Genomic DNA, 27135 nt, shown 5'->3' on the forward strand with positions numbered 1-27135 from the left:
TGAATGTTTATATAACAAATACATGTCCTGTCATTGTCCTTGACATTCGTGAGGCCCTTGGTAATAATATTTGTTTAGGATGTAAGAAAATCCAGGCTTGTATCTTGGTAGCTATTTCCACTTTGTGAGTAGGACAATCTGCCTTTGCATATTTATTTCTTCCTCTGTTTTAGGGTCAGAGTAGGCATATATTGGTATCATGTATCAATTATTGTTAACCGGTCTTCTGCAGCTAGAACAGAAAAAAGTACATTGACTTATCTCTATTTGCTAGGTCTTGTGCTAAGTCATGTTGCATTATACCATTTAGTTCTTTTGTTGAGCTCCTTTATTTCCATTTTATAGATGAGGAGACTGAGCCTCAGAGGTTATAGGATGCACCTAAGGTCAAGCAGCATCAGGATCTGTGCCTTGTTAACTTTATATACCTAGTTCTGTGCTCATAACAAGCACATAGTTGATGATCAATAAAATTTGGGCAGGGCACGGTGATTCATACCTATAATACTAGCACTTTGGAAGGCTGAAGCAGGAGGATTGCTTGAGGCCAGGAGTTCAAGACCAGCCTGGACAATATAGAGAGAACCTATCTCTACCGAAACAAACAAACAAACAAACAAACAAAATTAGCTGAGTGTGGTGATGTGTGCCAGTAGCCCTAGCTACTTGAGATGTTGAGGCAGGAAGATTGCTTGAGCCCAGAAGTTTGAGGCTGCAGGGACCCATCATTGTGTCACTGCACTCCTGCCTGGGTCATAGAACAAGATCCTGTCTCTAAAGAAAATTTGAAAAAATGAAATTTGATGGGCGAGTTAATACACATAAATGCCCCTCTGGGGATTTCGAAGTCCACAATCTTTCTATTGCTCTCAGAAGCCCAGATTTTTGATATGCATTTAGCTTTCCAGGTTTCCGGGGTCCTGAGATTATGTTGGAATAGGGATACGTTAAATAATTTATCTCAAAGAGCCCCTGCCCCTTGACAGATGCCTCCGAGCATTCTCTGGAGACATGGTGACGGTGGTCTGTCCTGGCCTTTCCTAGGCAGTAACGTGATGAGGTCTATTCATGGCGTGGGAGAGCTGATGACCCAGGTGGTGCTCCGGGGAGGAGGCTTTTTGCCTATGACTCCCATGGCCGCTGCCCCTGAAGGCAATGTGAAGCAGGCAGAGCCTGAGAAGGAGGACATCATGGTCATGGACACCAAGCTGAAGATCATTGAGATACTCCAGGTATCCACCAGCTGGAGCTGGGGCAGGGAGGGTGTGTCACAGGGGCACTGTTCAGATCCAGTCCCTCTGTTCTGATGGAGCCCAAGGCTTTCTGGGAAGAAAATGGGAGGAAATTCTTAGCTCATCCCTCCATGTCGTTTATGAGCTGGCTCCTCCTCTTCGGAGGCCGAGAAGTACCCCCTGTCTGCCACAGCAAGCTGTGTCCCAGGAAAGCCAGTGGTGTGATTCAACCTGAGTCCCAAGGCTGAGAACCAGGGGAGCTGAAGGTATAAGTCTCAGTCTGAGGCCAAAGGCCCGAGAACCTGGAGCTCTGAAAGGCAGGAGAAGATGAGTGTCCCAGCTCCAAAACAGGTGGATTCGGTCTTCCTCCACCTTTTTGCTCTATCCAGGCCCTCCGTGGATGGAGTGGTGTCCACTCACACTGGGTGAGAGCAGATCTTCTTTACTCAGTTCACTGATTGAAATGTCAACGTGTTCTGGAAACCCCCTCATAGATGTACGCAGAAATAAGGTTGTACCAGCTATCTAGGACCCGGTCAAGTTGGCATCTAAAATTAACCATCATAGTTACTTTTGTACAACACTGAGTTTGAGGCCCTGGGAAGATAGCAAATAGGATGTCCAACAGACAGTAGTAGGACACATTCACCGAGAGCATGGAGGCAGGCAAGAGATCTCTCTCCCTCTGGAAGAGGTGATGGTCCTTGGACTGGGAAAAGTTGCTGGGAGGGCTAAGCAGAGACAAGGGGAGAATGGAAGGAAGAATGTGAGTGAGATCCCTACATGATGTCAGCTGCTCGATCTTTCTTTTTAGTTCTAGCAGTAATCCTGGGAAAAGTGACCCTGTGTTGGAATAGAGGGTAAGGGAATACAAGAGGCAAAAGAAGAGGGTGTCCAAGGGTTTGTACCCAAACCAGGGGAAACAACCAGAAATAGGAAATAGGAACCAAGCTAATTTTCCATAGTAAAAACAAATTTTTTTTTGTTAATTGTATTAAATCCAAAGCAGGCAACTTTACTCTTCTCAGTGTTAGGCCCGGAGTTGGCATTCAGTACTTACTGAAATAGAGTCTTGTTTATTACACACTCCATTTATGGAGCCAGGAGTGAGTGATTTAGTGTTCTAATTGTTAAATTAATTGCCAGGATGCTGAAGTTTACACTAGAGGCTAAGGTGCTATGGGCAGACGTCATATGCCCCATGGAAGTCTGCTGTTGTTAAAATGAGTGTTGAAATCTAAGCCAAATATTTGGCTCGCTTAGTGCTTAAGGTAATTGATGGAGCTGATACCAGGCCCTGCCAGTGTGTGGTGGCTTGGCAGAATCAAGGTGGTATGTTAATGTAACCAATCTGTTTCCATTTCCACTTGAATCTTTAGTTTATTTTGAATGTGAGATTGGATTATAGGATCTCCTGCCTCCTGTGTATATTTAAGCGAGAGTTTGATGAAAGCAATTCCCAGACTTCAGAAACATCCTCCGGAAACAGCAGCCAAGAAGGGCCAAGTAATGTACCAGGTTAGTGATTCAGAATGGAATTTCAGCCATAGAATGGGACCTGGCTCTAAGGAAAATAGGGGAGAGCAAACAGTATCTTGTAGAAAAAGGGTAAAAATGGTTTTGATTATTGTGCCAGGGCATCCTCCTGGCACTTACTCTTTTTGAGCAGGGGAATAATTGACAGAGCCCAGATTCCTTCTGAGTTGGATCTTGTTTCCTTCCATCTTGGAGTGTCTTAATCATGCGACAGTTGAGGTTTCCAGCGTTGTGGTTACCCACCCCCCCAAAAAAAATACCAAAATAAAAACAATAACAAAAACCTCTCCAGGAGACCTCTTGTCCACTAGCGGCTTTTACTCATGTTGGAAGCTGTTCCCTGCCCAGGAACTAGTGGTGAAGGGAGAGGGTAGTAGTAGAAATAATCCCATCTACCAAACCCAAGCTTCCATGAGTGAGATCATCACTCTCCTTTACCAGGGGACCATGCAGTGAGGGAGGAAGGGGCAGGAATGTGGAATATGGGGGTAACGTCATCTGGGTTAGTCACTCTGCATAGCTTTGCAATATAATGTCCTGGAAGATTTGGGGTTAACGCAACAGATTTACCCTGCAAGACTTAGGTATGAGTTCACCGGCAGCATGTTTGCAGGCCTTCCTGCGTCTGAAGTGATATGTTCTAACTTTTCAGGTGCTCTTGACTTTGAACACATTGAAGAACAAGCAGAAGGCATCTTTGGAGGAAGGAAAGTATATTTTCAGTTGCTGATTTGTAGGTGGTTCTACAGTTGGGAAGTCTGCTCTTCCAGAGCTCTCAGAGGCCTTCCCTTTATTATGTTAGTAAATGTTTAGTCTCTGGACTTAGGTTGTTTTGGTGCTATCTTTCGAACTGTTAGTACTCAAGTCAGAGTTATCTCAGTTGGCTTGATTGGGAGGAGGGAAAGAGAGAGATAGAGAGAGAGAGAGAGAGAGAGAGAGTGTGTGTGTGTGTGTGTGTGTGTGTGTGTGTGTTTGTCCCACCTAGGACAGAAAGGATTTAAGGAGATTTCCCAGAATACCTACATTACAAGTTTATTTTTACAGAGTGAGGAAATGCAATCAAAAGAAAGAATAGAAAGAGAGAGGGGCTCAAAACAGAGTGAAGTTAGTAAGATCATGTCCTGCTGCTGGGCTGTAATTTTATCCCTGAGCTCCTTACAGGCTATGCAACAAAAAAAGCAAAATCTGTTCTTTCATGATTTCTAATATTAATGTATGAACCCCTTTAAAAAATACCACACTGGTCAATTTTGACTTAAGACATTATTATAATCATGGAACCCTTATACCTACAAGTATAAACTTTGGTATAAACACCCTATGCACGTAGTTCTTATAATTAGCACACTTGGTTTGATTATTGCTTTATAACATATTCCTCCAAAAAACTTAAGGATTCAAACAACCACCATTTTATTAATACCTCTCACAGCCCTGTGGCTTGATTAAGCTGGATGGTTCTTCTGCTGGTGGTCACTGTTGGGTCTGTCATACTGTAGTGAGGTGGTAACTGGGGCTGGCACATCCAAGTTGCACTCACATTTCTGACACTATAGCAGAGATGCCTGCAAGGCCAGGACTTCTTTCTCTCTCTGTCCATATGGATAACTTGGGCTTCTTTACAGCATGGTGGCTGACTCAAAGAGCAAATGTTCTAAGAGGACAAGCCAACAGTATGCAAGTGCTAACTGAGCCTCTGCTTGCATTGCATTTCCTAGTATCTTACTGTTCAAGCAAATCCCGTGGCCAAGCTCAGTGTCAGTGTGGGAGGGGACTACATAAGGGTTTGAATACTTTGTTGGGGCCCACCAGTGTTAATAGTCTACCTTCATGCTTAATATAAAACCTGTGAAATTTGACTTAGCAACATTATGTACTATGATGGAAGATGTTTTTCTGAAAATTAAACAAGGTGTTGTGAGTTTATCTTAATACAGGTTCCATGTGCTGTGTGATCACTCAGCTCTCCCGCCATTTTCCTCATATTAAACAGCACTGAAACCTTCACACCTTTTTGGAATACACAGCATGAATACAGTATTTATAAAGTCCTCTCTGTGCTTTTCTTATTAGCCAGCAACCATGAAGGTTCCACCATTTGTCATTCATTTGACTCTAAACCCGATATAGGTGCAGACCCAATAATTGACTGGCAGTGCTCAGTTATGGAGTAGTCTGCCATTTGATCTAGGATATGCTTATTAATATTTAATATAGTCAAGCATGGTGGTGCATACCTATAGTCCCCAACTGCTCAGCATGCTAAGGCAGGAGGATCGTTTGAGCATAGGAGTTTGAATTCCGCCTGGGCAACATAGCAAGACCTCATCTCTAAAAAAAAAATACATAAACTAATAAGAGAAACACATCCTCTTGCAGTTCTCAGACCACAGATGAAGCCCAGCAGAACACCCTATGTAGATGTTGAGAATCTGGTTCTGATGCTAGTCTTGTCACTTTAGGAGGGGAGGGACTTTGGCTTAAAATTTGACTTATCTTTTATTATGACATCTTACTTGTCTCCTCACCTCACAATATAGTTGAAGATGAAGCAAGGCTGTATTGTTAGAGGAGCTAATGAAAAGTGAAATTGCTTGTCTGGAGATCATAGTGCTAGAAATCTAACTAGGTTAGGTGCATCTGGGTCCAAGGTACGTGAGAGGAGGCATTTGTGATTCATTTGGTCTTTCCCCCTCCTTGTGCTCCTTTAGCGAGGAGAACACCCCACTGGACTTGGACGATCACGGCGGCAGAACCTTTCTCCGTGTCTTGCTCCACCTGACGATGCATGACTACCCACCCCTGGTGTCCGGGGCCCTGCAGCTCCTCTTCCGACACTTCAGCCAGAGGCAGGAGGTGCTCCAGGCCTTCAAACAGGTAGCTCAGGTCACCCACGTGTGTTGTCTGTCCAAGAAGCTGTTGTGTGCACCTAATGGATATTGCGTTCATTAAGGTTCAACTGCTGGTTACCAGCCAAGATGTGGACAACTACAAACAGATCAAACAAGACTTGGATCAACTGAGGTCCATCGTGGAAAAGTCAGAGCTTTGGGTGTACAAAGGGCAGGGCCCTGATGAAACCATGGATGGTGCATCTGGCGAAAATGAACATAAGAAAACGGAGGTGAGTGAAACACAGGTTAGGCTGCCAAAGTAGATGGATGGGCTTGTCGAAACTAGTGAGCATCGTCCTCTGGTTTTAGGTATAAATGTGATAGAGTGGGATTTGTTTTCAAGAGATCTGCTTGTTAAGTCGCTAAGATCACAGCTGTTGGCCTAGGAAAGAAGCTACGAATCAGAGTTTAGCTATGTCTCCCGTGCAGCCTCAGACTGTGTAGAAGAGACTTCGACATTGAGTGAATTAGCACCAGGTTTCCCTTACAGACCCACTTGGGAATCGACCTGTTCACTAGCCGTGGCCCAGCCCACTATCCCCTCCCAAGGAAACCCATAGCAAGTAGGTAGATGAGTGGGGCATAAACCCAGCATGACTATTGGAAAACAGTGCAGAACTCCCTTTCTTTCATAAAGGTTGATGCTAGCTGTAACAAACTGACAGTAGCCCATGAGTTGTAGAGATCACATTTGTGTTCACTTTGGTTCCTAGGAGGGAAATAACAAGTCACAAAAGCATGAAAGCACCAGCAGCTACAACTACAGAGTGGTCAAAGAGGTAAGCTCCTCCCCCACCACCGTTTTTCCCTTCTTTATGAATTCTCTAAGGAGCTTTACTTTGTGATAGTCAAGTTGAAGGTACACACATTTGAGCTTTTTTCTTCGTGTGGTTTAACAGAAGCTCAGAGGTTAAGCTCATGGGTTTCGGCATCAGATCTGGGCTGCACACCCAGCTGTTCTTCTTCTTATCTGTGTCCTCAGCTTCCTCACTGTTTATAGGTGCTACCTTTTATAGGCACCACGTATTTCTGAAGCTTTACAATTGAAGGAAGGACTAATTGAGAAAACTGTCAGGGGTCATCTAAGTGCCTGGCACACAGCGTCCCTACTGAGAGCTGTAGTTCTTTAGAAACCTTTGCGTAAGCTGGTTCAAACTGGGAGGCTGGGAGCTTTGTGTGTTTTACCCCCGAACGAACTCTTCGCAGGGTCTCAGCAATGATGCCAGGTCATTCCATTTTAAGCGATGTCTCTGAAACTGTCCCACTGGTTGTTGAAGCCATTATCCCCTGCTTATTCTGAAAGACGTGCCCTTAGTCTTAGGGATTTGGCTTGATGGAATCAACAGAAATGCCACATACTGAAGGAATTTCGTTGTAGTTTTTAATGCATTACAATCCCCTTTGCCTCCCTGCCCACCACCACCCCCTGCAATCTTTTTTCCAGCTGTAGTTCCTAGTTTTCTGAGACTGATTTCTTTCTTTCTACTAGATTTTGATTCGGCTCAGCAAACTCTGTGTTCAGGAGAGTGCCTCGGTGAGAAAGAGCAGGAAGCAGCAGCAGCGTCTGCTCCGGAACATGGGCGCGCACGCCGTGGTGCTGGAGCTGCTGCAGATTCCCTACGAGAAGGTGAGTGGGGCCTCACGCTCAGCAGCTGCTCCCAGGATGGGGCGGATCCCTGGGTTTCCCCAAACCCTTCACATCTGGATATTGTTGGTGAAGAAATGCATCCAGTGTGACTATTGTGACTACAAAGCAATTTCTGGTATTGATATGAAACAGAGCATCTGAAAAATAAAGTACAGTCACCCGTGAATAATCCTCATCCCTGGTTTTAAGATTCTGTAAGGAGAGAGAGTCCATTTATTCTCCATACTCCCAAGCCACATCGGATAGAGACATCTTAGTCCGTGTCAGAGCTTAGACCTCTGTCTACCCACGGGTTGGTGTGTTTCAGTTTCATTTGCAATGTGACTCAAGCAATTTAAGTAACACCAGCTATTAAGTGCATGTGGGAACATGGGATGTGCCCACTTTTGAGGTCCTCACTAAGATGCTGACATCTGCTTAAGTATTTGGATTTATCAGGTGATGCTTTGATGTAGGTCTTTTCTGTTGTTGGAAGTTGTACTTTGCCTCTAATTTTTCACATAAGTATTTGTCATTGATACATATTTGATTTACAGAGGCAGGAGCAGGCTGACAGTGCTTTGAGTGAATGTAGGCTGACAAGACGCTTATGAAGTCATTCGTTGAAGCCTACAAGACCCACTGGGGTATTTGTGTGGTGCCCATTTGACAGATGAGGAGACTGAGGCTTGGGGGGGCGTTTAAAGGTAAAGGGCTCAGACTCAGGTCTCTTGAGTTGACTATTAACTGCTAGAGAGACTGATTTGCTAGAGAAGAGTCACCTGATGAAGGCTCATTTCTAGGTGCTTGCAGGGTGCCAGGTGCTATGTGGAGGCCTTTATACATATTATTAGCTCATGCCATCCTCAAGACACATGGATGAGGTGGGTGGTGCTATCTTCAGCCCCATTTTAGATGAGAGAGCTGCAGCTGGACAGGTTCAGTAACTTGCATGGATGGCACAGCTATGTGCAGTGAAGCTGACTCCACTTCACTGTGGAGCTGGAGCCTGCTGCCTTCCCTGTGCCTGTTGCTTTTCACTCTAGGAAATTTCTTGCAAAAGGAACCTCCTCCTTAGTCATGGGGACCATATGAATTGGGCAGGTCAGGCCTTTCAATAGCTACAAATACAGTCCAAGCGTAATCCCTGTCATAGGTATAATATGTAGCTAACTTGCAGTTGATACAGATGTGCGTATCATCCAAACTTTGCCTATCATTTAGACTAGAACCAACAAGCTGACCTACCTCCTCGTGTGTAAGGAATGCGAGGAGATCATTTACTAATCATAGTGTTGTCTCATAATATCATCAGTTTCCCTAATGAGAGTCATGCCTTCATAGAGCAGGATTAATCAACAGGTAACCAGATGTGGTTGGAATTGGTGACTCAAAGGCAGAATATCATGTGTGTGTGCACGTGCACGCTTTTATTTACTTTTGGATGGGCACGGACTTCCAAAGAATGGTGGGGGGATCCTCCACAGGTAACCTCTTGTGACTTGATGTCTTTGGGGCTTGCTTGCCTTGGAAAAATCCACTTCACACCACAAACGTTCTTCACTTAGCTTGTGCACAGCAGATTCCTTTTATACAGAAGAACTGGAGGCATGTGAAACTATTTAAGGTTACTGCTGTCAACCAGCAGTGGCTGTCTGTCCCAAGCCCTCTGATTTCTAGAGCTAGAAGGTTCACCACTCCTGCTGTTAATAAGGGACAAATGTAATCCATATTATGTTGTCCTGGGACTTGCTATTAATGTCCTTTTAAATTCTCCTCTGTTTTGGTTTGATTGTCAAAGCTGGGAGCTCACCTTCCTCCCACAGCTGTTTTACCACAGAATTATTTTTCTAGACCAGGGGTTAGCAAACTACAGGCATGGGCCAAATCTAATCCACCACCCATTTTGAACAGCATAACAGCTAAGAATGGTTATTACATTTTAAAATAGTCGCATAAGTACGTATATAACATCCTTGATATTCCCTCTATACCCACAAAGCCCAAAGTATGTGCTGCCTTGCCCTTTAAGAAAAAGTTTGGTGACCTCAGTCTAGCCCGGAACCAATAGCTAACATTTACAGAGTAATCACTGTCTAAGCACTTCATGTGACTTTTCTCATTTAATCTTCATAGCAATCATATGAAGTGTGCACTTTTGTTATCTCCTTTTCATGGATGAGTAAACAGCGACACTGAGAGGCTAAGAAATGTGCTCCAGGTCACACAGCCAGGAAGTTGGAGATCTGGGATAAGAGGAACGTAGTCCGGTTTGGGGACCTGCATTCCTACCTGCTATCCTCTCTTGCCTCTGAAATGAGGTGATAGCTGTGAAGATTTAGGAAGACTATTGTGGGCTGTAAAATATGAAGGATGATTTCCATTTTAGAAATTCTTGTTCTATTTTTACTTTCTTAAATGTTTGCTTGTTTAGAATTGGACACAATGGTCATGGGTTTTATAGAATTGGCTTATTATGGAATATTTAACTCTACAAATACTGAGTTTATGCTATTAATGTATGAATCAGATAATCCAACCATGTGAAATGCCAGGGAGGGTATTATCACCATTTTGCAGATGGGAAAAGTAAGTCTGAGGTTAAAAATTGTACTTGAGATGATAAAGGAGTTATGGCAGGCACAGTTGCTCTAATGTATAGTCTAAGGAGATTTCCAGTTTGCCATGTGAGCTGATGACAAAAGTTAATGTCTAATAGGTTGGACAACTTAAAAAGGTGAACCCAAGAGGGCAAATGACTACTCAGCATCAGTGAGGAAGTCAGCTCCTGTTCTGTTGTCAGTCCCTTTGTTTATTTTTAAAATTTTTATTATTTTTATTTTTTATTAGAGATGGGGGTCTCACTATGTTGGCCAGGCTCTTCTCAAACTCCTGCCCTCTAGTGATTCATCCAAAGGGGTAGGATTGCAGGGATGAGCCACTGTGCCCAGCCAGTCCCTGTCTTTAGAAGTAGGGGATTCAGAAGTTTCAGTCCTTGCTAGATAATGGACTTGTGGATGCCTTCTATTAGCCTTCACTCTGCAGTGCTCCCTCCCACCCAAATAAGATCTTCACTTTCATCAGTGAGCATAGACAAGTTACTGGCTTCTTTTCAGAGTCAGCAGTGCAGCCCCTCAATATTTACCCACAACAGGCCCCCAGTAAACACCTTCTGACTCCCACGTTAGCAGGAGGTGTTGAGTATAGGAGAAGCTGGTCTTCTGGCCCAGCAATCAGTGCTTTTATCTCTCTCCTCCCACACAGGCCGAAGATACCAAGATGCAAGAGATAATGAGGCTGGCTCATGAATTTTTGCAGAATTTCTGTGCAGGCAACCAGCAGAATCAAGCTTTGCTACATAAACACATAAACCTGTTTCTCAACCCAGGGGTAAGACTTGAGGCCAGTCTGCAAATCTGTAGAGGGAGGAGGGCAGGGAAGAGGGAGGAGGAACAGCTTGTTCTTTGGCTATTGTGGCTTCTGGGGCTTATTATAATGCAACATTCATTCCAAAGGGGAACATTTTCATCACTTATCAGGAGGACATAAATACTCATCTTTTGGGGATGGAATGACAGGAGTTGGGGAGGAGAAAAGGAGGAAGGTGAGATGGATAAAGTAAGATAAGACACATATCTCTGTTTTCCTAGTCAAGTTCTTCATTGTATCAAACTTCAGCAATACAGAAGTGCTGAATTTCTCTCCTGCCACATCTTCCTGAGGTCATGCATAGAGTTTTCTGTGGCTATATGTACATATATAGTATCTCCATATCAAACATATCTATAATACATCTTAGTTTGTTAAATATATTTCTGAAAGTATATTAAATGTATTATGGGTTTTGTAAAGAAAAATGATGCACTCTACACATTGTCTTGTGTTCTGCTTTTCTCACTTACCACATTATGGCTGCCTTTGCAAATCAGAGAGATAAAAATTTTTCTCATTCTTTTGACGGCTAAATGACATTCCATAGAATGGCTGTAACTTTTAAAAAACCATTCTCATATTAATGGACAGTTAGGCAATGTCTGATTTTTAGCTTTGTAAACAGTACCGCAAAGGACATCTTTGTGCATGCGCACACTCACTCAGTGGTACTGCTAACACTTTCCAGAAAAAGGAGTGCAGAATTGTAGGATAATATAGGTTGAGCATCCCAGATCTGAAAATCTGAAATCTGAAATGCTCCAAAATTCCAAACTTTTGAGTGCCAGTGTGATGCTCAAAGGAAATACTCATTGGAGCATTTCAGATTTTAGATGTTTGGATTTGGGATGCTCAACCAGGAGACAATAATGCAAATATTCCCAAATCCAAAATGTGAAATCCTTGTGCTCCCAAGCATTTTGGATAAGCGATAGTCAACCTGTGTTCCCTTGATGTCATGTTAAAAGAAAGAAAAGTCAAAAGATAAATGGATTAAATCCTCCACCTCACCCCAAACGTAAAACTCAATAACTATGGGTAAAAAGTGAAAAATAAACCTTCTAGAAGGTAATATGCATGGCTGTATGGTAAGCAAAATTTTCTTACAAGGTATGCAAAGAACACTAATTATTTTTGAAAATTCATAAATTGGACTTCTTTTATGAACTTCTGTTTGTGCACTGACACCATTAAGAGCATCCAAAGGCAAGGCAGAGAGTAAGAGACATTTGCAATGCACGTTCTCAACAAAGAATTCGTATCCAGAATGTACATAACACACTCAAAAAAGTCACTAAGGAAAAGTTGACCTTTTAAAAATAGGCCAGGTGTGGTGGCTCATGCCTATAATCCTAGCACTTTGGGAGTCCAAGGCAGGCAGATCACTTGAGGTCAGGAGTTTGAGACCAGCCTGGCCAACATGGTGAAACCTTGTCTCTATTAAAAATACAAAAATTAGCTGGGTATGATGGTGAGCACCTGTAATTCCAGCTACTTGGAGGCTGAGGCAGGAAAATAGCTTGAACTTAGGAGGTGGAGGTTGCAGTGAGCCGAGATTGCACCGCTACACTCCAGCCTGGGTGACAGAGAAAGACTCTATCTCAAATAAATAAATAAATAAGAATGTAAAGGCAAAAAACTTGAACAGACGCCCTGTTGGAGAGGATATCCAAATGGCCAATAAATGTGACAAAGTGTTCAACATGATTAGACATTAGAGAAATGCAAATTAAGTTATGTTTAGCCACAGTAAGCTGTGGCTAAAATTTAACAGACTGACAATACTAAGTGTTGACAAGGATAGGAACAGCTGGAATGTAGAATGCAAGTTGTTAACATCTTTTGAAAGCTGTCAGTATCTTCTAAAGCCAAACATACTCATACTTTGTGACCCATCAATTCTATTCTTGGACCCAACAGAAGTATGGGTTTAAGTACACCAGAAAGCATCAGTAGGAATGTTCCCAGCAACTCTAGTATTTGTAATACTAGTAATGTTTCTATCTATTAAAACTGGATCCTACTCCAAATGTCCTTCAACCATAGAATAAAGATATTGTCCTATATTCATGCAATGGAACTTATATATCAGTGAAAAAGAGTGCAAGAGGTTTAAGAACAGGCAAAACTAATCTAGTTATACAAGTCAAAATAGTAGTTAAATTGTGAGATAAGGCATAAAGGAGACCTGTTTTGTTTCTTGATCTGGGTGCTCAAGGTCCTTTTGTAATCTGTTCAGCTGAATGCTAATGAGTTGTTTATTTTTCTGTATGTTTATTTATATGTCAATGAAAAAAGCTTACTAAAAAGGTAGTGCAGAAGCAAGAATGAGAGAAATCTATCTTCATGGGTTTAAATGCTTCCCTTGTGTGTGTTTTCAGTGAACTCTTCTTTTTCTCACTTTTTAATCTGTTCTATCAGCTTTTTGACCTGTCCCTGTGCTCTTTTCCTCACTCTTGTGTCAGATCCTGGAGGCAGTAACCATGCAGCACATCTTCATGAACAATTTCCAGCTTTGCAGTGAGATCAACGAGAGAGTCGTTCAGCACTTCGTTCACTGCATAGAGACTCACGGTCGGAACGTCCAGTATATAAAGTTCTTACAGACAATTGTCAAGGCAGAAGGGAAATTTATTAAAAAATGCCAAGACATGGTTATGGCTGAGGTGATTGTTATATATTCTATATACTTCCATCTGGTGTTCTGTAGAAATTTTAAAATTATTTAATCTTATCTGTGTGAACTTGCACCCTCTTCAGGAGCCATACAGAAGGACAGAAAGTAATTGTGTGTGCATATGTGTGTGTCATCTCTTGTGTGAGCTTAAGTTGTAGATATGGCAAGATTCTGATCTGATATTTCATAGCAACCAGTTTGCTCTAAGGAAGGATGGCTTGGATTTTTCTGACGGGACAGAAAGAGGAATAAGGAACTGAATTATAGGGAATGGAGATAAAATGTAGTCAGGACCCAATGAGCCAGAACAACTTCCATTCTTGTGGATTATGAATTTTTAAAAATTTTTCACGTAATTAATTAGATTGAAAAAATTTTGCCTGATGCTTCTTGAGGAGCAGTTGGTCTATGCAATCAAGGAAAAGTCTTACTTGGTTTATTACAGATTCACTTTGATTTACAATCTTGTCTATGTATATGGTTCCATTGGCAGGGAGGGTAGTGTGATTAAGAGTTTGGGCCAGCATAGTGGCTCATGCCTGTAATCCCAGCTCTTTGGGAGGCTGAGGCAGGAGGATCACTTGAGGCCAGGAGTACGAGACCAGCCTGGGCAACATAGTAAGACCCTTGTTTCTACAAAAAATTTAAAAAATTAACTGAGTGTAGTGGCATTTGCCTGTAGTCCCAGTTGCAGAGGAAGATCCCTTGAGCCCAGGAGTTTGAGGTTGCAGTGAGCTATGATGGCACCCACTATACTCCAGCCCGGGCAAAAGAATGAGACGTTGTCTCTTAGAAAAAAAAAAAAGAGAGAATCGGCTCAACCTGTGATACAAATGTCACCTGAACCCCTTCACCGAAGGGTGCCATGAGATACATTACTTGACCTCTCAACTCCTCAGTGAACTTTTCTATAAAATGAAGATACAGCAGATTTCACTTTAAAGAGTTGATATACGGAGTAAATGAGATAACGATGACATTAATGCCTAACACTTTTTGGAAGGCTGCCATACTCTAGGCACAGTCCTAAGCAATTTGTCTATAATTATTTATTTAATATACATAGTACTGTGAGTTAGCTATTGTATTTGTCCCGGTTTCACAGATGAAGAAACTGAGATACAGTGAGGTTAGGAAGTTCATCTAAAGAGTTTATCTTGGTATCTGGCATCTAATAATTAGAGCTCATAAAAGTTAGTCATTAGTAAGTATTGACCATGTTTATTTTGACTTCTGTGCCAGCCCTCTCAGTTTTTTTGTACTTCATGTACTGCTGATGAAATTGATTTATTCTTAAATATATTTGCAAGAAGCCACATCTTAGGGGACAAGTTATAAACAGGAATGCCTCAACTTTTTGAAGAGTAAGTGTGGAGAGGAAGGCATATCTTAATTAAAAATAATTTGTGATTGAAGAGATAAGATGGCAGATGAAAGAATTGTAAAGGTGATACATTGTAAAGCATAAAAATAAGATGGAGGCAGGGCACACTGGCTCACACCTGTAATCCCAGCACTTTGGGAGGCTGAGGAGGGTGAATCACCTGAGGTTGAGAGTTCGAGACCAGCCTAGCCAACATGGAGAAACCCTGTCTCTATTAAAAATACAAAATTAGCCAGATGTGGTGGTGCATCCCTGTAATCCCAGCTACTCAGGAGGCTGAAGCAGGAGAATTGCTTGAACCAACCCGAGAGGCGGAGGTTGCAGTGAGCCGAGATCACACCATTGCACTCCAGCCTGAGCAACAAGAGTGAAACTCCATCTCGAAAAAAAAAATAAAAAAATAAGATGGAAACATTTAAAAAGAAATATCATAGCCTAATTGGTAGTTTTGGAAATACAATTGCAAGCTTGCAATCTCTTTTCCACTTGATACATTAATGCTAGTATGCAGACTTTCTCTCCCCCTAATAGCTTTTTAGGGCCAGTGTGGTATTTCTGTATCTGTGGACTAAAATTATGATGCTGAAGATTTCTAGTTGTTCAGTTATATAAATGAATGAAGTCAAAATAGGTAAGACTGATTTGGGAAGATAAATGCTAACAGAACCTCTCTCTTTCTCTGTGAATAGATTTTTTTCACGCTGCCCCACCCCTGCAAGCTTGTAATCTAAACCCACCCTGTTCTTTATGTAGCTGGTCAATTCAGGAGAGGATGTCCTCGTGTTCTACAACGACAGAGCCTCTTTCCAGACTCTGATCCAGATGATGCGGTCAGAGCGGGATCGGATGGATGAGAACAGCCCTCTCATGTACCACATCCACTTGGTCGAGCTTCTGGCTGTGTGCACGGAGGGTAAGAACGTCTACACAGAGATCAAGTGCAACTCCCTGCTCCCTCTGGATGACATCGTTCGCGTGGTGACCCATGAGGACTGCATCCCTGAGGTGAGCGAGCCCAGCCTGGCTGTGCCCTTCTCGTCCCTGTGTGGTGCCTTCTGTCGTGGCTCACTGGGAGACATAGTGGTGGCTGGCCTGGGGGAGCCCTGACGGTTCTGAAAGCTGCAGCTCATTTTGTAGTGGGATTTCAGTTCCCTAAAACGTGTTCTCAAGCATTGATTTTGCATGAAAGGAACATGGGAGAAGTTAGTCATTCCTTCCCTATCTTTAAGAAGAGTGAGGAAAAAAGCTTCAGCTCTGTGGAACTAATTTGGCCTGTGGAGCAAAGGGGATGTGACCTGAATGAACTTCTCAAAAATGTGACGAAAAGTAGGTTGAGATCTAGATCATATGATTGTAAGACTTAGTAAGTTAATTCTTTAAAACAAAGACCCCTCCTTACAGAAATAATGGCCATTATCAAAAATTTAGAAACTACAGACAATCAATTAAAACATAATAATAATGAATCCCTAAGTTTTGAAGTTAATCCTTCCAGGCTTCCTTTTTTCCTACTCATATATTATATTGATTAATAATGAAATGGATTGTAAAGTATATATTTTGTGATTTATAAAGTATATATTTTATGATATATAAAGTATATTGTAAAGTATATATTACATGTTTTACAATGTGTAATAGTTTGTAGTACACATTTATATTACATTAAATATATATGACACATATATATTGTTTTTAGGTTTTTTTGAAAAGCTAATAACAGTTGTGTGTCGGTTAGTGGTGGGGATATGTTTTGAGAAATGCATTCTTAGTTGATTTCCTCATTGTGCAAACATCGTACAGCGCACTTACGCAAACCTAGATGGCACAGCCTGCTACACACCTCGGCTCTATGGTCTGGCCTCTTGCTCCCAGGCTACAAACATGCACAACATGTGGCTGCCTCAGTACTGAAGACAGTTATAACACAATTGTATTTGTGTATCTAAACATTGAAAAGTTCCAGTAAAAATTGGGTGTTATAATCTTAGGGGTCTCTGTTGTGTATGAGACCCATCATTGACCAAAATGTCATTATTCAGTACCTGACCATACTCTTTGAAAAGTTCAACAATCAAAGACTGTAAATTTAGGGGTAAACCATGAAAAGTCTTATAATCTGTTTTCCCACCCACCCTACAGAAAATAATTTATTATGTTCTTGTGTATTTTTCTAGAATTTTGCACATAAACACATACATTATATATACTTTACTCCCCCCCCCGTTTTTTTAAATGCAAAAGATGATACTTTAGGTACACAATTCTGTACCTTAACACTGTAACTTCTCTTCATACCAGTTCATAAAGAGATGCCAGATTGTTTTTACAGTTGCATAAAATTCCATTGTATGGATGTACTGTCATGGTCCTTTGTGTTTAACTAATTTATGATATAATGAGATAGTAATGAATAATCGCTGTAATAAGAAAGCAATGAGATTGCATTTTTTTCACAGTCTTGGCCACAGTATATTACCAAACTTTTGGATTCTCATATATCTGGCAGGTGAAAATGGTCATTTCAACATAGTTTTAATTTACATTTCTCTTGTTATGGATAAAGAAGGTAGAGTTATAACTAGCATTAGGGATGAGAGAAGCATAGTGTTATAACAAGCATTAGTTTGTTTTTTACCCTTTTTTATTTGAAATACAACAGAAATGCAAAAAAAGTACATAAATCTCAATTGTATACTAAAGGAACAATAGAACAATTATAAAGAGAACAGCTTTGTAATTGCCACCCAGGTCAAGAAATATGCAAAAACCTCCCCCATTCCCCTTTCCTGTCCTCACCTCCCCCAAGGGCTGTCTCCTGAGGATAACCACAAGCTGACTTTTATGTAATCCTGCAGTTGCTTTTCTGTATACATCCCTCAACAATATAGTTTAGTTTTGTGAGGTTTTGGACTTCTTCTGTGTATCATTCCATGTCTTCTTAAGTTCAGCTCTGTGTTGTTAAGGCTGATCCACCCTGACATGTAGCTGTGTCCATTTCCTTTGCTTTGAAGCATTCCTTTCTATCATGGCACCATGATAGGATTTTCCATTCTTCTACTGATGCTCGTTGTAGTTGTTTCCAGCTTTTGGCTGTTAGGATCATGCATACATCCTGGCCCACACATGTACACTTCTGTCCAGGGTGTGTGGATAGTCAGAAGTGGAAGTGCTGGATCATAGGTGGTGCATTTCTTCAATTTGATGTGACACAGTCCAGTTGTTTTCAGCATAGTTGCTCCAGTTAACATTCCTCCTCCCAACCCTGCTAACATTTGCTATCATCAGATCCTTTATTATTTTTTTTTCAATTTGATGGTTGTATAATAGTATTGCATACTAGCTTAATTTTTAGAAGCTTCATGGAGATATTTGCAGATATGATTCACTTGTTTAAAGTGTATAATTGAGTGGTTTTTAATATATTCACAGAGTTGTGCAATCACCATCACAATATAGTTACAGAATATTTTCATCATCCCAAAAAGAAACCCCATGCCCATTAGCAGTTACTTCCCATTTCCTGCCAACCCCCCAATCCTAGGCAACTGCTCATCTTTCTGAATATATGGATTTGCCTATTTGAGACATTTCATGGAATCATGCAGCATGTGGTCTTTTACGACTGGATTTTTTCACCTACATGATTTTTCTCAAGGCTCATGCAAGTCGTAGCATGTATCAGCACTTCGTTCCTTTATGTTGCAGAGTAATTTTCTATTCTGTACATACACCACATTTTGTGTGTTCATCAGTCAGTTGATGGGGATTTGGATTGTTTCCACTTTTTGACTATTGTGAATCATGCTGCTATGCATACTTATGTACAGAATTTTGTATAGACACATGTTTTCATTAACCATAGTGATTTTAATGTCTGTGTCCTTGATTCCTAATTGAAGTTGCGCCCCTTGCTGTGTGTGTGTGTGTGTGTGTGTGTGTTTGATGTTTGATATTCCTTTAAGAAATATCTGATCCAGTTTTTTACCTCCCTTTTCTCTGGGGATGTCTGTCTTATAAGCACAGATGTAGGGGCATTCTTCATTGGAACATGCCTTTCAGGTATCTTCTCCCAACTCGTGCCCATTTAACTCTCCAGTGGTGCCTTTTTATGAACAGAAATTCTTAATTTCAAGTAATCAAACTTGTCCCTCTTCTATGGTCAGAGGTTTTACCTCATTCTTTCCCTTGAGGTCATGAACATATTCTCTTCCAAAAGCTTTATGGTTTTGGATTTTATAATTGTGAATTTCAAATGTCAGAAAATCATAGAAGTAAAACTTGGCAGTGGGGAATGGGATGACCATTTTGATCTGTCCTTCTTGCTGTGAAGTTGAAGCAGCTAATCAGTTCCATGTAAACCAAGATGGTTTTTCAGAAAAGCTTCTTTCTATCTTGCAGGTTAAAATTGCATACATTAACTTCCTGAATCACTGCTATGTGGACACAGAGGTGGAAATGAAGGAGATTTACACCAGCAATCACATGTGGAAATTGTTTGAGAATTTCCTTGTAGACATCTGCAGGGTAAGCCTTTTGGAACTAAGGAGGCAGAGTTGGAGAGTGAGAGGTGTGTGTGTGTGTGTATGTGTGTGTGTGTGTGTGTGTGTGTGTAGCATCTTCGTGCACACATGAAGAAAACAGCTGCATCATTTCTACTCTAATTTGTGGCATGCAGAGGCACTTGTGACTCTTTTCTCATGTCTCATTTCTTCCTTTTTTTTTCCCCCTTTGAGATGGAGTCTTGCTCTGTCACCTAGGCTGGAGTGCAGTGGCACAATCTCAGTTCACTGCAACCTCTGCCTCCTGGGCTCAAGCAATTCTCCTGCCTCAGCCTCCTGAGTAGCTGGGATTACAAGCACCTGCCACCATGCCTGGCTAATGTTTGTGTTTTTAGTAGAAACAGGGTTTCACCATGTTGGCCAGGCTGGTCTCGAACTCCTGACCTCAAATGATCTGCCCACCTCAGCCTCCCAAAGTGCTGGGATTACAAGTGTGAGCCACGACACCTGGCCATTCTGCCTATCTTTTGCTCTTAGCCACGAATGAATGTTATTTATCAAGCTTCACGGAAGAGAGGTTATTTCTGGTTTTCATGTCACCCCTGTGGATTGGTTGATGAATGATAACCTGGGCATATTAAAATTCAATTTCTAAGGATTTATTTTCCTTGGTAATATGTCTGTGCTTGAAGGGCACTTCCCTGAGCTTGAGCATTTGTCTCCTGCAGTCTGGTCTTGAGGATTCTGCAAAACTCTTCACCTTCCATTTATTGCTTTCCTGGCTCAGCCTCAAGAGTGGCCTTAAAGATACTTGATTTGGTTTTGCATTGAGCTTAATATTCATGCGAAAGCCACAAGACTGCCACATAGCAAAGCATACCACAGATTTAATATGAGTTTTGTGATGGTGGATTTGGGGGAGCGGGGTAGATTAAAAGATTGTTTAGAAGATAATTGTCAGATACATCCCAATTTCAGAAACATTGTGATGTTAAGGTGCATTATAGAATCCTACAGTGTGGTATTTTCTGCTTGACTGTATGATTGCTAGTATGAGACAAGGAGCCTGTAAGAACTTATTTTCCTTCTGAATGAGAACCCTGTTTAGTAATATTTGGTCAGGTGTTGGTTTCACAGATGTATTTTTTTAAAAATCTCAAACTCTTCCTAGTTTTTTAATCCCATTAGCCTAGGGATTTTGGCTTGGAATGGCAGGCCTGATTTATTTCTTTAAATCAGTGCTCTGAAATTTTCTGTAAAGGACCAGATAGTAAATATATTAAGCTTTGTGGGCCATTCACCTCTTTCATGACTACTCAGTTCTGCCCTTCTAGCATGAAAGTAGTCATGGCAAGCAGGTTTGGCTGTGTTCCAATAATACTTTATAAAGATAATGACTGGCCCTTATTTTGCCGATCCTTGCATTAAATTACTTAGAAATGCTGTAAAATCAGCTATTAATTTCATTCTTTGAATATGTTCTCAGACTGTCTAGTTTTAAGGTCAGAACATGAGAGTCTCTTAAGAACACTTGATTTTTATGTCCTTCATTCTTTTCAGTATAAGCAATTTTATATCTTAAATTATAAAACTTGATTTTTTAAAAAATGTGCTAACCCTCTCCATGGCAAATCTTATTCTAGGCAGCAGACTTAAGTAGAGTACGGGTGAAACTGAAGGTGTCTCCTCACCCCAAAACATGTATAGTCAGTTATTCTGAAATATGGCTTGCTATTTTGAACAATGTTGTGTATTGGTAAGATTTTAATTGAATGGAAGATTGTTGTAGGATTGGAGCATGGTCAGGCCAGGCGTGGTGGCTCACACCTGTAATCCCAGTACTTTGGGAGACCTAGGTGGGCAGATCCCTTGAGCCCAGGAGTTCGAGACTAGCCTGGCCAACATGGCGAAACCCTATGTCTACTAAAAAAAATACAAAAATTAGCCGGGCATGGTGGCAGGCACCTGTAATCCCAGCTACTTGGAAGGCTGAGGCACGAGAATCGCTTGAACCTGGGAAATGAAGGCTGCAGTGAGCCAAGATCATGCCACTGTACTCCATCCTGGGTGACAGAGTGAGACTCTGTCTCAAAAAAAAAGGAGACGGTCAGGTCCATAGGACCTCAGTAACATATATGACTGTCTTGATTATTTGGATAAGGAAACCACGGTCTAGACCAGAGGAATGGATTACTCAGGAGAGCAGTTTTCTTTTAGGGGAAATTTAAGACACCTGTAGTGACTGTGCTTCTTACTGCCCTTCGGGGTTTTGGATTTTACAGACACACATAGGAAGTTGCAAGTGATGGCCTTGTTGGTCTCATACCCATTTTAATGTTTGTGATTTTGCTTCATGTTGTCTGAGCTGATCTGCTTTCCTTTTTTTCATGATTTATATTTTATTATTGTGATTCCTTAAGGGGAGAAATATTGGCCAGCAGGCCTTTACCTTTCATTTGTTAAAAGTAACCCACAGGAGGGAGTCGCAGATTTCTTAATGTTTGGTGTAGGTTTTGGTGTCATGCTTAACATAGACCCACTTATCTTCCAGGCCTGTAACAACACTAGTGACAGGAAACATGCAGACTCCATTTTGGAGAAGTACGTCACCGAAATCGTCATGAGTATTGTTACTACTTTCTTCAGCTCTCCCTTCTCAGACCAGAGTACAACTTTGCAGGTAATAAATACCAACGTCAAGCAGAGTGTTCATGATACACCTTCGGCAGTTGGGCAAGATGTGAATTTGGGGGTGAGCAACTGTAAATGAACTGGTCTGCAAAGCATTAATAAAAGATACATTTCTCTTGGTGGAAGATAGCTTTGATGGGATTTCTTGGCTAAAGAAGTACCTGGGGATATTTTCTTATATTGGATGGTTCTATTAATTGTTGATTTTCTCCTTAAAATCTTTTCTGTTTTTTTTTTTTTTTTTTTTTGGTCCTTCAGTCTTCTCCTTCCCTGCCCTCCAATTCTAGAGATAACATTTATAAAACATCTAGCACAGTGCCTGACACAGAGTAGGTGCTTAATAAATGGTAGCCTGTGCTATTTCTGTTAGACTATAAGCTACATGAGGACAAAGTTATGCCTTATATGCATGATCATCTCAGATACTAGTCTATCCCTTGTACCTGGCATTGTGACTGACAACAAGTTGCTAATTTATTGAACAAATGAATAAATTAGACTCAGGAGAGCAGTAGAGATCAGAGATAAACATGTACTGGTTGAAGCCTTAGCCAGGAAAATGAAGTGGTAAACGAAAAGGGACCTGGAGAGGACACAAATAACGGATGATGGGATGTAAAAGAGGCAGAGGAAGGTCGGGAGTTTTCATGCAGGCAGGGTGCGATTTGGGAGTCTGTGGGACCTCAGGAATGAAGAAAGGGGAGGATTTTAGGAAAAAAGCTGATGATGGGCCATCATGTCCTTTTGCTCTTCCAAGAGGTTGAGTGAGCTGATGTCACCTGTATTAGTCCATTTTCACACTGCTGATAAAGACATACCCAAGACTAGGCAATTTACAAAAGAAAGAGGTTTAGTGGACTCACAGTTGCATGTGGCTGGGGAGCCCTCACAGTCATGGTAGACGGTGAAGGCGACGTCCCACATGGCAGCAGACTAGAGAAGAGAACTTGTGCAGGGAAACTCCCCTTTATAAAACCATCAGATCTTGCAAGATTCATTCACTATCACGAGAACAGCATGGGAAAGACCCACCCCATGATTCAGTTACCTCCCACAACATGTGGAAATTGTAGGAGCTATAATTCAAGATGAAATTTGGGTAGGGACACAGCCAAACCATATCCCACCTGATTGCCTGTTACATTTGGATAGTTAGTAGGCAGCTACTCTTATCCTTTTAATCGTCTTTTGTACACCAAGGTGTCAAATAGGGGCAGAGCAGGTGTTCCAGGAATACGGTTCAGTGGAGTTATTTTAGTCAAGGGATACTTCTTTCTTTGACCTGGGCTATTGGGTTCCCATCCCAAATCCAGCACTTACTGGCTAATAGGGCAGGTAATAATGCCACTGCTTACTTCACAGGGTGATGGTGAAGGCTAAATGAGATATGTATAAAGTGCTTAGCACAGAGCTTGGCAGGTAGGAAGTGCTTGGGGTAAACGACCATTCTCATTGGGCCCTTTGAATTAGCTTCAGAGCTAACAAGCAGCCACAAAACTCGGACTAAATTCTAGGTTCCCCCGGCCAGTTTGCCAGGCTCCCTCTGCTCCTGTCGTCTATTAGGAACACAGCTTACTATCTTAGGTGGCTGCAGGGAGTAGGACAGAAAGAAGGCAATGAGATTCTGACTCCCAGGTGAACTTCATGGAAAGAACATGGAGGTTTGCCATCAGAGAGACCCTTGCAGTTCACTTCCTGCTTTGCCATCACTTCTCTTTTCTTTTGGATAATTTCTTTTATTCTTGCTGGGCCTTTGTTTTTCCTGTGTGACGGGAAGGTAATTCCAAGGCACCAAATTGTTCACTGAGGCCTGAATGAGATCATACGTGAAATGTCTCACACATAGTTTGCCCTTAATAAATGAAAGTTTTCTGAACCATGTTTATCAGGGAGGTTCTGAAGTTTTAGTTAATCTATTTTATTTTCTTATAGTAGACTTCCTTTTTCCCCTGACACTTTCTATTTTCTTTCATCTCAGAGACCTCTTCTGGGGTTTTCAATACTTTTTTCTTTACTATATTAACTTCCACTGTTTTTAGAGGGGCTATGCAAGTTGTCTCCTCTCAAATGAAAGACGAGTTGAATAGTGCAGCATACGCGGCTATCTATCTTTGCCTTGCTGGTCCAAAACGACCCTTTTAATGGAGACCAAAACTATAATTTTTCATGTACTCAGAAAGTCAGTGTCAAATTGATTCAGTGGATGTTTGAGTACTCTTACTTTAAAATGAGTACAAATTTATACCTTTGTAGAAAGGAATAAATCTTCTCATGTAACTTCTAAGTACTCATCGTAATAAATGAATATTCATAAAGAGTAACCATCTGAATTCTCTTTATGTCGTTGAAGACCTTGCCAGAAATACAGAAGTAGCATTCTAGGTGAGATTCACTTATCAGTTTGTTTTTGCCGATTAAAAATGTGGATTCTACTCAATAGATGTATGTCTGGAAGGAACTTTGGGGTCCATCTGCCTCAATCCACTTATTTTATACATTGGATGAAACTGGAGTTCAGACAGGTGAAGTAATTTTGCTTAAAGTCATGCAGCTGCTTGGTAACTGGATAAGAATACCAGTCTTTGAATTGTGGATCCGTTGCTCCTTCTTGTGCTCAAACTTAGTTAAAATAGCATCAAGTTAATGCATTGCCCTAAAATGCTTCTGAATTGCTCTCCCTTGGCTAGGTAACTTATGGAATTTAGCCCTTATCCAGGCATCCCCTCTCACACTTGCCTCAGGGTCCATTAACAACAATGTCTATCTCGGGTCTGGGGTCCTGTGGTTCAAGACAATGTCTGTCTCTGATCAGCTCATCGGTAGTCTATAAATAAAAGTCTGTTTTTCACATTGCCTCTTTCGGCTTCTTGCAGACCCGCCAGCCTGTCTTTGTGCAACTGCTGCAAGGAGTCTTCAGAGTTTACCACTGCAACTGGTTAATGCCAAGCCAAAAAGCCTCCGTGGAGAGCTGTATTCGGGTGCTGTCTGATGTAGGTAAGATACCAAGTCAGTTTGGATATGCGTGATGAAAATGAATTGTCTGACAGTGGTAAGGCTGCCATTTGTTGAGCACTCATTACAATTCTTCTAAAGTTACACAGACAGGAAGTTTCAGAGTCAGACCTGGAACCAAGGTCTTCTTGATTACTGGGCTTCTTTTTTTTATCTACCAACCAGCATTTCCCAAAGGAAGAGCCAGTGAGTCCTAAGTCAGATAGGCCTCGAAGAACAAGCTTCTGTGGTTGTTAGGCAATTCTTGGCAAGTCATGATACACACAGCTTATTCAAGGCCCTGGGAAGTCCCTCATTCAAGAAACTAATTTGTTTAATCCAGCAAATGTACTTGACCGTATGGAAACTTTTTCCTGGAAAGCACCTGTCACATCCTAAGGAACACCCTTTCTCAGAAATGGTGCACTGCTCCCTTCTTCCCCTTGAGGAGAAATGATTCTCCATTTCCTCTGTGACTCCCCTCCTGTACCACCTCTCATAGGCAGCCTTTGAAAGGAAGTTAGGAAAATTTCTTTTTCCTTCATCCTGACTTTATCACATTCCATGACTTGACCCATTACCCACCCCCTATTAATGCTGTGCAAAGAGGTAAGCTTCCTGCCTGAAGTTAAGAAGAGAGTCCTCCAGGCAGGTAACAAGAAGAGCAAAACAGGTGTAGTTCTTAGTACTATTTAGTGGCTGTCCAGCAAGTGTCAATTGTGTAGGTAAGATATCAAGTCAGTTTGGATATACTTTGGGAGATATGTATAATCTATATTAGGACCTGTTACCTAATTTCAGTAGTCTGTGGCCCAGTTCCTTTACTCTCATATGGTGGGTGTTGATGTCTTTTTATTATTGGTGTGGTGATATTTTGTAGTCATAAATTAGGTTTTGAAAAATATGTACATGACAGGTTCATTGTGTTATACCTTAGACACAGGGCCCTGCAAGGGAATTCCCAGATAATCCTATACTTTTTCCATACACGATTATCTATCATAAAGAATATACTTGGTGAACTAACGTGGAAGTACAAAGCCAAATACCACGCATTCTCACTTAAAAGTGGGAGCTAAATATTGGGTCCACATGGATGTAAAGATGGGGGAATACTAGAGGGGGAAAGGGGGAAAAGGGCTGAAAAACTACTTGTTGGGTGCTGGGCGCGGTGGCTCACACCTGTAATGCCAGCACTTTGGGAGACTGAGACAGGCAGATCACCTGAGGTTGGGAGTTCGAGACCAGCCTGACCAACATGGAGAAACCCCGTCTCTACTAAAAATACAAAATTAGTCTGGCATGGTGGCGCATGCCTGTAATCCCAGTTACTCAGGAGGCTGAGGCAGGAGAATTGCTTGAACCTGGGAGGCAGAGGTTGTGGTGAGCTGAGATCACACCACTGGTGGCACTCTAGCCTGGGCAACAGAGCACAGCGCTGTCTCAAAAAAACAAAACTACCTGTTGGGTACTCTGTGTTCTATCTGGGTGATGGATTCGATCAGCATTAAGCAATACACCTTTGCAGCAAACCTGCGTGTGTACCCCCTGGTTCTAAGATAAAAGTTGGAAAAAAAAAAAAAAAAAGATCTGCTTATTGAGGCCAAAGAAAATGTAAGAGAAAGTCCTTGCCACAGAGGTTAGTTTTTGTTTAGTATTTTAGCAAGTGGCTGACTTGACGAGCAGCTCAGTGCTCATTAGAGAGGGGAAATCTTTCCGTTTGTCTTGGCGGTGATAAGAAGAAAGACAAGGAGAGTTGATGTCTGTGAAATGGTAAGACATGAAAACAGCACTACCCAGAGTCCCCTCTGTGTCTTTTGGGGATTGCTTCCTCATGACTGATACCACACCCAGAGTCCACTGTGTTAGTTGTTTAGCTTATGAGTATCCAAGGCACAGAGTTTCTAGCTGTGATGAGTGTACCCTGTACATCCTGCTTTTTAATTTTTTATTATTTGTATTTTTCCAAATTTCCCACTTTCTGTATTAGACTGTTAGAAAGTTGTTGGCTGGCTTATAGTTTTTTTCCCCCCTAAATTGTGTGTGTGTTTGTGTTTTAAATGGGATTTAAGTAATTGCTTCTCAGATTCCTCTTTCAGGATGTTGGCATTGTTTTTACAATCAGATACTAGAGTACTTTCTTTGCTTCTAGTGTTTTGAAGCATTGAA

At 41.5% G+C, this 27135-nt stretch overlaps 1 protein-coding gene across 1 annotated transcript in view; it reads left to right on the forward strand.

Annotated features, from left to right (window-relative positions):
* Positions 1–27135, forward strand: part of ITPR1 (inositol 1,4,5-trisphosphate receptor, type 1) — a 355819-nt gene that overhangs the window by 183340 nt on the left and 145344 nt on the right. The window contains exons 23-35 of the mRNA XM_011937251.1: positions 1045–1232; positions 2612–2750; positions 3421–3479; positions 5484–5645; positions 5722–5892; positions 6376–6441; positions 7152–7289; positions 10554–10679; positions 13187–13387; positions 15536–15787; positions 19184–19309; positions 21836–21964; positions 24849–24969. Coding sequence (XP_011792641.1) covers positions 1045–1232; positions 2612–2750; positions 3421–3479; positions 5484–5645; positions 5722–5892; positions 6376–6441; positions 7152–7289; positions 10554–10679; positions 13187–13387; positions 15536–15787; positions 19184–19309; positions 21836–21964; positions 24849–24969 — 1878 coding nt within the window. The remainder of the gene's footprint in view (positions 1–1044; positions 1233–2611; positions 2751–3420; positions 3480–5483; positions 5646–5721; positions 5893–6375; positions 6442–7151; positions 7290–10553; positions 10680–13186; positions 13388–15535; positions 15788–19183; positions 19310–21835; positions 21965–24848; positions 24970–27135) is intronic.

The sequence above is a fragment of the Colobus angolensis genome, unplaced genomic scaffold (assembly GCF_000951035.1).
Source record: "Colobus angolensis palliatus isolate OR3802 unplaced genomic scaffold, Cang.pa_1.0 Scaffold160, whole genome shotgun sequence".
In the NCBI taxonomy this organism is placed as follows: Eukaryota; Metazoa; Chordata; class Mammalia; order Primates; family Cercopithecidae; genus Colobus; species Colobus angolensis.